Source organism: Suricata suricatta, chromosome 9 (assembly GCF_006229205.1).
Source record: "Suricata suricatta isolate VVHF042 chromosome 9, meerkat_22Aug2017_6uvM2_HiC, whole genome shotgun sequence".
In the NCBI taxonomy this organism is placed as follows: Eukaryota; Metazoa; Chordata; class Mammalia; order Carnivora; family Herpestidae; genus Suricata; species Suricata suricatta.
Window position 1 is genome coordinate 29514526 of NC_043708.1, and position 9967 is coordinate 29524492.

General features: G+C 38.3%; 1 protein-coding gene across 9 annotated transcripts in view; it reads right to left on the reverse strand.

The window, feature by feature from the left end:
- The window catches only part of PCNX1 (pecanex 1), a 169240-nt gene that overhangs the window by 128733 nt on the left and 30540 nt on the right, over positions 1-9967 (reverse strand). For all 9 annotated transcript variants that reach the window (XM_029952862.1, XM_029952861.1, XM_029952860.1 and 6 more), the window contains exon 2: positions 929-1137. In XM_029952862.1, the coding sequence (XP_029808722.1) occupies positions 929-1137 (209 nt within the window). The remainder of the gene's footprint in view (positions 1-928; positions 1138-9967) is intronic.

The window sequence follows — 9967 nt, forward strand, 5'->3', positions numbered from 1 at the left end:
GCATCACCTTTCTTTAAAAAATGAGTACCTACTTTTCATATTATACTGAGTAGAAACACGGCAGAGTGGTTAAAAACATGGACTTCAGATCTGACTCCCTGGAATATTTAACCCTTCACATCCTAATTTCCACATCTAAAAATCAGGAATAATAAGAGCACCTACCTCGCAGAATTGTTTTGAGAACTATTACATGTGTCAAGTGTTCATACAGTAACTGTTCTTTGAAGACATAGATTAGTGGTACCTATCATTTCTACGAAGTCACAATAAACTGACCATGGATCAAGTAAATCCTTCTGTCAACACTTGAAAGGGGATGAGGTCAAGGTAATGAAGAGATTGTGACTGAGAGCCGTTGGAGGAATACTGAGCTGGGGTGGAAAAAGAAATCCTCCCGGAGAAGGTGACAGCTCCACAAATTTGAGTCCTAAGAGGTCAGTTATGCAAAGATGGAGGGAAGCAACAGCTAAATTGCTAAGGTGAGAATATACCACTGAAAACTATTTACAACAGTTGAAGTAGAAAATGCAGATTATAAATGTCAAGTAAAATACCACCATTTGCTTAAGAGATGGATACATTTTATTTATAGGTATAAATAAAATATAAATGCTAAGATTTATAAGCCATGCTTCATTATTTCTTTACACTGTTTTTGGTCTTTGGTGTGAATAAACCATTTTACAGTTGTAACTGTTATTGTTCTAGCATGCTATGTAGTAATAAGGCCAGAGTCAATCCCCCCAAATATGCCAATTAGCTTTGCTGGGGTCTAGTGTGACCAATCTGTCCCTGTCATTATACCTCTAATATGATGGGAAGATCAAACACTGCCTTGAAACCGCACATCAGGTGAGCGGCACAACACAGTCTTCACACCATGTCCACATGCAGTGTGACACCTGGGTGGCCTGGGTGTCCTCACCTTGGTCCATTACTGTCTTTTCTCCTGGTTGAACAGTTGCCTTGCTCAGCTTTGGCTCGCTGATCTGGGAACTCGTCTGCGTTCCTATCTACAACTTCTCCGGCATCAAGCGCCCGGTGGAGTCGGTAGTTGACCATCTTCAGAACAATGAAAACAGCAGCTATCACAGGGCAGTAAACTGCTACTATAATCATTGAAGAAGGAAGGGCCTTGAAAAGAAAGAAAATAAAGATGGGCACTTAAAAATATTTTATATTGTATTCAATTGGAGAAATGACACACACATTCATACACGAAGCAACAATTACGTTATGAGCACTGAGTTGCAAAACTATAAGGCAGCACTGCCCAAAACCACAGCCACCGGCTACATGCGGCTACCCAGTATCTGAAATACGGTTTCTCTGAACTGAGGCGGGCACTAAGAATAAAATAACAATGGGCTTCGAAGATTTACTATGAGGGAAAAGAATGTAAAATATCTCAATAATTTTTATACTGGTTATGCAATGAAATAATGTTTAGATTATACTAGGTTAAATAAAGTACGTTATTAAACTTATTTGCCTCTGTTTCTTTTTACTTATTTTGAATGTGGCTACTAGAAAATGTCAAATTATATGTGTGGCCTGTGTTACGTTTCCACCAGCGAGCACAGTATAAAGTCCATGCCAAAAAGCTTATAATACAATTGGAGAGTTAAGATATCACAGTACATAATACACGAGTCAGGAATGTGGACCAGATATAGAAGCCCTGTTTATGTGCCCTCTGCAACTTTGTCTAGGATATAAACATTCTTTGAGCTCTACAAAGTTGTTCTAGGTAGAACTGTTAGAAGAAGAACCTTTGAACTATGACTGTAAACACAAATAAGACATGGGAGATGTGCAAAATCCAAATAGGTTTCCTTTTAAAACACTTAACAACTGTAGCCTGACAAATAAGAGAATACAGAACAGAAGCCAGCAAAAAACACATGAACTGAAAAAGCTCCCACGCTTGCAGACCTGTCAGACTTGAGGATCTGCTGGTGTGGACCCACTTCCAGGGGTGACAGGTGTGGAGGCCGCCCTGCTTGGGAGGCCTGGCCTCAGAGTCACTGCGGGCAGAGACCCTACAAGGAGGCTCTACTTATGCCCTCGTTCTCAAAACACAAATCACTCTGGTGTCTATAGCTCCAGATTTTCTAAGGTTTAACCTCAGTCATCTGAAAACATGGCTCCAAATTTGCTTAGAAAGATAACTTTGAATTGCTTGAGACGGTTACACTAAAAAAAGATCCTGGTGAACCAGGTTGGTTTACAATACAAACATAATAAAAGTTAAAAAAAAAAAAAAAGTTATTTGGGGTGGGGAGAGGAAAGGAAAGAGTGTGGGTTGGAATTGGGAGGAGAAAAAAGTAAATCAGGCCCACAGTTTACTATTTTTGAGTTGGAAATGGGCCTAACAGGAATAATTGGTATTTTAAAAACTTGGAGTAAGAAACCCTTCATGTTAGTATATCTAAAAAATTAAACCTAGGATCCCAATTTAAATGTCACTGAATGCCTAGTTTGGGCTTATGATTTTCTTAAGTTTATTTATTTATTTTGAGAGGGAGAGAGTGGGGGAGGGGAAGAAAGAGGGGGAGAAAGATAATCCCAAGCAGGCTGATGCAAGGCTTGACCCCACAAACTGCAAGATCATGACCTAAGCTGAAACCAAGAGTTGGACACTTAACCAACTGAGACACCCAGGCGCCCCCTAGGCGTATGATATTAAATTGAAAAATGTTTAAGGTTTATTTATTTAGAGAGAGTGAGCCTGCACAAGCGGCAGAGGAACAGAGAAAGAAGGAGAGAGAGAATCCCAAGCAAGCTCCAAGCTCCATGCTGACACCACAGAGCCTGAGTTGGGGGTGGGTTGGCACTCGATTTCACAGTCAGATCATGACCTGAGCCAAAACAGTGAGATCATGACCCGACCTGAAATCGAGTTTAGCCTACTGAGCCATCCAGGTGCCCCTAGTAAGTGTAATTTAAATTAAAGGGGTCTTAAGCTATATTTAAAACAAAAAACAAACCAAACCTTTCAGAGTTAAAAATGTGCTCAAGTGTGAAACTCCTGTTTTAATTTATAACTTTAATAAAGCTAATGATTTTTGTAAACAAACAAAAAAACCCGAATAACCTTTTCTGAGAAGACACATACACTTAAATTTAAGACAAAAATTCCAAACACACAAACACATACAGACACATACACTGCTTAGAGTATTTACAAAAGTTTTGCATAATGCTGGTTTCTATACAATATGTTCACATAAGAATTGTAATTCAGTTTAACACCTTCCTTCATTTTCAGACAAAAAATTGAGACCTACTAACTTTGACTTAGCCAAGATTACCCATTTTAACAACAAAATTACCAAGACTTCTCATGCCTGTGTCACTGCATGTTTTACTACACACCGATACCAATTCCGTTTTAAATGTAAACTATCAGTGAAAACGAAGTCAGAGTCCATCATTATTCACGATAGCCCATATTAAGATAAAAATTGATTATATTAACTAAGTGCACTGAAAGAGAACAAGCTCATGATTATTATTCAGAGTAGATAAATTCAGTGGAAATGTTAATGGCCTCTCCCAATGGGAAAAGAGAAAAGAGACACCTTAGTATTGAATGTTCTATCATATCTGCCTCTACAAAGAGTCAAATATTATGAATGCTAAAACAGATAGAAATTAACCTTTCCCTACTATTATAACGCTAACAGTAGCACATGACTGAATGCCAAGGAACATACTAAATGTACGGGATCTATATGATAAGGACAGAATTTCTTTTTGAAAAACACTGAACAGTGAAAAGACAAAGCAAAATAAAAATTCAAGTGTCCATTTCATACCAAAAACCAGTATTAGATAATGAACACATATTTTCTACTCAAACTACAAAAGTTATGCATTTATTTTATACCCTGTGGTTTAAATGCTTACGCCCCATCAATGGTTACTCTAGAGACTTCTAGGTGACAGAGAACAGCTGTTCTATCAGTTTCATTTTTCCCAGGAGGGACAAAAATGCATGGACACACACTGGGCTGTTGTGTGACTTTATTTAAACTTGTACTTCTACTTAGATTACTCCACGGGGCTCTCAGCTGACTCCAGCACAGCTGAAAATACCAGTATGATCACAAATGTATCATAACATATATTTTAAATATTTTAAGTTTACTTCTTATTTTTTATTTATTTAGTTTTTAAAGTAGGCTCCACACCCAACATGGGGCTTGAACTCACAACCCTGAGATCAAGCGTCATATATTCTACTGACTGAGCCAGCCAGGCACCCCTGGCAGGTACTTATAGACTTAATGTTAATTATGTTTCATAACAAGCAATATTTTAATATTTTCAAAGGTCATGTTTTATCCTAAGTCAGAATATTTTATCACAGATGTTATCTTCAAGTTAATGCTGATGCAACCAAGCAACATTAACTGCTCTCAGATAATAAAAGTCAGTCTACTTTATGTTCTCTCCGAGGTCTATTTACAAGTATAAATTGCTTAGGTGGAAAGGTTGGTTTTACTTCTTCCTTAAGATACCACGAACAGTGGACAGCAGAAAAGGAAGACGGGGTAGCAGGCAGTATAACACTGATGGACAAACAAGGCCCTCACTGAATAACCAGAAAGGTCACAAATGCTGCAAGGTCATCACAGACTCCAAGTGCTCTTCTTCTACATCCTAAATGCCTACGCGGCTCACACAACTTATGTATCAAAAAGCTGTAACATGAAAATAGACAAGCTGGGTAGTTTTTCAGCTCTATTATGCTATGATTAACTTCTTGGTTTGAGGGATTTTCTTATTTCTGTAGTCACACTCAAGTAGTCCGACCAGCTCAGTCAGAAATCAGTGGTCTATAACTTAAAGGTTATCAGAGTGGCAGACTGTCACCCACAACTGAGGTCAAGGCTGTGAAAAAAAAAAGTATTTTAACAAATCTCTTAAAATAGCGGTCATTAATGCAAAAACGCTTTCGATGTTTGTCTTCTCTTTCCACTAATTAGGCAACTACCTTATATTTAAGACAATGTTTACCAGACTTTTGGCATCACAGCCTTAATGGGTATTCAAGCAAATATATGAACTGTGTATTTTACATGGAGATTCATCATATTTAAGTTCTTAAACTGACAGATGGATTAAAGATTTTAATGTAAAGAGAAAAACTTTAAAAATTTTAGAACATAAAAGAATATCTTCATGACCTTTAGGATATTTCTTAAGCATGATTCTCAAAGTACACACTGTAAAGGACTGATAACTTAAAATTAAGAACTTCTGTTTGAGAGACACTATAAACTGAATGAAAAGACAAGCTACAAATTAGAAGATAGATTAAAACATGTATTATTATATAGGTATATGTTTGTGTATATTTATGTATATGTGTAATATACAAAGAATAACTATGTATAAAAAATTTCTTCAAAATCAGTAACAGGCAAACAAACAAATGAAAATAAAGGACAACGGACATACCTAATACAGAAAAAGATGTGATAAAAAACAACACATGAAAACATGTTCAGGGGCCCCTGGGTGGCTCAGTTGGTTAAGCGTCTGACTTTGGCTGACGTCATGATCTCATGTTCGTGGGTTTGAGCCCTGCGTCAAGGGGGAACCTATCTTCAGATTCTGTGTCTCCCTCTCTCTCTGACCCTTCCCTGCTCACGCTGTTTCTATGTCTCTCTCTCTCTCACTCTCTCTCTCTCAAAAATAAATAAAACATTAAAAATTTTTTAAATGTTCAACTTCATCAGTAATAAGCAAAATAGAATTTAAAACCAGAGTTTAGTGGGGGTGCCTGGGTGGCTCATTTGTTAAGCATCTGACTTCAGCTCAGGTCATGATCTCACTGTTCATGAGTTTGAGCCCCAGGTCAGGCTCTGTGCTAACAGCTCAGAATCTGGAGCCTGCTTTGGATTCTGTGTCCCCTTCTCTCTGTCCCTCTCCCACTCATGCTCTATCTCTCAAAAATAAACAAACATTAAAAAAATTTTTTAATCACAGTTTAGGGGCACCTAGCTGGCTCAGTCAGTGGAGCATGAGACTCTTGATCTCAGGGTCCTGAGTTCAGGCCACATGTTGGGCTTACAGCTTGCTTGCTTATGAAAGAAGAGAAAAGAGGGGAGGGGAGCGGAGGGGAGGGGAGGGGAGGGGAGGGGAGAGGGAGGAAGAAAACCACAATATATCATTTAACACCCATCTCTACAGATAAAAATTAAGTATGGAGACCCAGACCTCTTATAAACTACTGGTAGAAATACAAAATGATAAATAAATCACCCAAGATCTAGCAATTGCTTCCATAAGTATAAAAATGATACAAACTCTTGTACATGCAATATTAGAAGACTTTACCCCCAAAATGGAGTAAAACCTCAACCAAAAACCAAGAGGTAAATGAAAAACTGTATACTAGTTACCAACATGGAGCAGGACAATGAAAACTACAGCCAAATGCAGCAACATTAACTATACAAATATATATATATATGTATTATATTCTAAACATAAACTTATGTTTTGCTACATTTTTCTGATTTTTTGGCAATGATCATGTATTTTCTTTATAATTAAAAGAGCTAAAACTTTAATAGTGATAAAAAGGTTTTCATATTAGAAAAAGGGTATATTAGCTTTCATCTTTAACAAAACCATGATCTATATTCATCTCAATAATGGATAACTTAGCAATATATCAAGTTTAATTGAGGCAGTTTCTTACTTTACTCCTTATCTGTAAAAAATATTTTAGCTCTCAATTACACATCCCTAAGAATAGCACAAAATATGAATGGCTGTCAGATAGCTCTTGATATTTAAATCAATATAGCCCCCAAATTGTGGTAAGCCTCCCTGCTGAGAACTGTGTTAGCTACTTTTAATAAGATCAGCTTTTTCAAAAATTGGATGGATAAGGGCACCTGGGTGGCTCAGTCTGTTAAGCGTCCGACTTCGGCTCAGGTCAGATCTCACATTCGTGGGTTTGAGCCCCACATCAGAATCTGTGCTGACAGCTAGCTTGGGGCCTGGAGCCTGCTTCCAGTTCTGGGTCTCCTTCTCTCTCTGCCCCTCCCCCTCTCATGCTCTGTCTCTATCTGTGTAAAAAGTAAATAAAACATTAAAAAAAATTTTTTTTAAATTGGATGGATAAAAATGCCAAAACTATAATGGGGGCACCTGGATGGCTCAGTCAGTTAAGTGGCCAGCTCCTGATTTTGGCTCAGGTCATGGTCTCAGGGTTCATAGGTTTGAGCCCCACCTTGGGCTCTGTGCTGACAGCATTGAACCCGCTTGGGATTCTCTCTCTCCCTCTCTCTCTCCCTCTCTCTCTGTCCCTCTCCTGCACACACACCCTCACTCTCAAAATACATAAAATTTTACAACTGTAATTACCAGATTTGATCTAGCTATCCTAGTTCTGAGTACTTATCCAAAAGAAGCAGCAGCAGGATCTCAGAGATCCCTGGATGCCCATATTGACAGCAACAATACGCACAATAGCCGAGAGGTGGCAGCAACACAAGTGTCCACCCGTGGATGAACAAGCACAATGGGGTCTGTGAACACAACGGAGTAGTCGTCAGCCTCTAAGAGGAAGGAAATCCTGTCACATGCTACAACACTGATGAACCTTGAGGCAATATGCCCCGTGAAGTCAGTCACGACAAGACAAAACACCGGATGATTCCACTATCTAAAGTAGTCAGATTCCTAGAGATAGAAGCAGAACGGTGGTTACCAAAGACTAGCAAGAGGAAGAAAGAGGGAGTTGTTCAATAGGTATAGACTTTGTTTCACAGTACGAAAAAGTTGTGAAAACCAATGCATGGCAATGCGAATATACTTAACATTACCAAATAAGATTATTTCAAAATGTGTTAGAATGGTAAGTTTTATGTTAAATGCATAGTTTAATCCCTTAAATTCTGAGAGTTTATGCTTAACATAAAGAACCTGTCATATTTCAGTCACGAGTGATAGGTTCAAGCTATTCAAGATGTCAAATATATTTTTGATAGGGCTCTTGAGAAAGCCACTTGGAATCACAGAAATAGTCACACTAGATTTTTAGGCATGAAGTAAACTTATCTTACATTTCATTTCAAAGACTCGAGTAACTCTCCCCTCCGGCTAGCACACTGCATGGAAGACAAGCAATCTTTTATACAATGCTCATTTTATGCGCAGCAATGTAAAGACGTGCTCACAATCTATGCTTTGTGTTAGATTCATAATCTTCTCTGTACTGAACACCACTGAATCCAGATCTGGAAGCATATAGTTAACCAATGAGTATTTCCTTAATATAACTGTAGCTGTTCTCAATCAGAATTTCCATGCATCTTTTCCAGTTCATGTTACAAAGTGATTATCAGCTATATAACACTTAATGACAACTAACATTTTATACTTTACCAAGTATATCAACTAGTATATTTAATACCAAGCAATGACCATGGGTCAGGCACATTTCTAAGTGCTTTATGTACATTAACTTATCTAACCCTCATAATCACCTCATGAAGTCAGAACTGTTATTCTTCTAATATTACAGATGGGGAAACTGAGACAGAAAGAGATAAGTAACTTGCCCAACATCTCAAAATGATACATTAAGGAGCAGTTTGACTCCGGAGTCCTGGCTCTAAATTGTGGCACCTAACTGCCTCTAAATGAAGGCTGGAAAACTTTCTGTTTAAAGCCAAACAAAAAACATTTCTTACTTTACAGCTCACAGGAGCTGCTGCAGCTACTCTGCTGTCTGAAAGCAGCTCTGGACAATATATGAACACATGATAGTTTTCCCATAAAACTATCTCCGGATACTAGAATTTGAATTTCATATAATTTTCACTAAGAATGAAACATTACTCTTCTTTTATTTTTTTAACCACTAAATATGTAAAAAAAAAAAAAAAAGCATTTTTAATAAATGAGCCATACAAAAACTACACGGGCCATAGTTTGCTAATATCTGCTCTAAATTAAATACTCTTTTCTCCTTTAACCACTAAACCAAACAAAACATCATCATGCACTTCTCCTTCATATATGAGAAGTATCAACCTATAATCTCCAACATCACCAGTTTCATCCAACTGTGAAGCAAAGTACTGTTCTTCACAATGTATGCCCCCAAAATCAAGTCACACTCAACATCATTATTTAATAAGAAAATCCTGGAAACTGCTCATCTTGTATGCTCTCCAAGCAAAACTACTATAATTAATGTTAAAAAGGAGGTCACAAGTTATTAAGCATAGAGTTGTGGGGGATAGGCATAGGAACCCCCTGGGCTTATACCAACGGGTGAACAAGGCATAGAGAAATAAAAAGCCATATGATGCTCACACTCAAGTTTGGATAAACATGACTGTCACCCCAAGAATAGGACAGTGCAAAGGGACCCCAAGAATAGGGGGGTGCTGAACCCCAAAGATAGAGAGGAGCAAGCAAAGGCCCAAGATAGGAACGGGTGCAAAGGCTCCCAATACAAAGGTATCTGAGGTAAGCAAGATTAGGCATGCAGGGCAAAGTGCCCCCCAATTTAGTACCATAGCAGAGAAGCTGCTTTCACAGGAGAAAAGGGCCAGGTTAGGCAAAACAAGTAACTTGGACTATAGACCCCTATGCTGCAGGCCAAGCAGCCCAGAGCAGAGATGGTCAACAGAAGAAAAGGTGTCTTGTTAACCCTGAGGCTATTTCCCCTATCTGTCTTCTCCCCAAAGCCAGCTAAGACACACATACACGGCGCCTCCTGTCTGCCCATCCGTCCGTGCCAGGATTTTGTTTTATATTGACCCAAACCCCAAACACTGTGTATCTTCAAAAAACCTCTCTTCCCTCATGCCCATTTAGTTGATGTTCACAGTTTCTTTGTCTCTCTGTGCACACCCATCATGTTTGTAAGCCTTCTGATTTTTTTTAATGTTTTTATTTAATTTTTTTTTGAGAGAGAGAGAGAGAG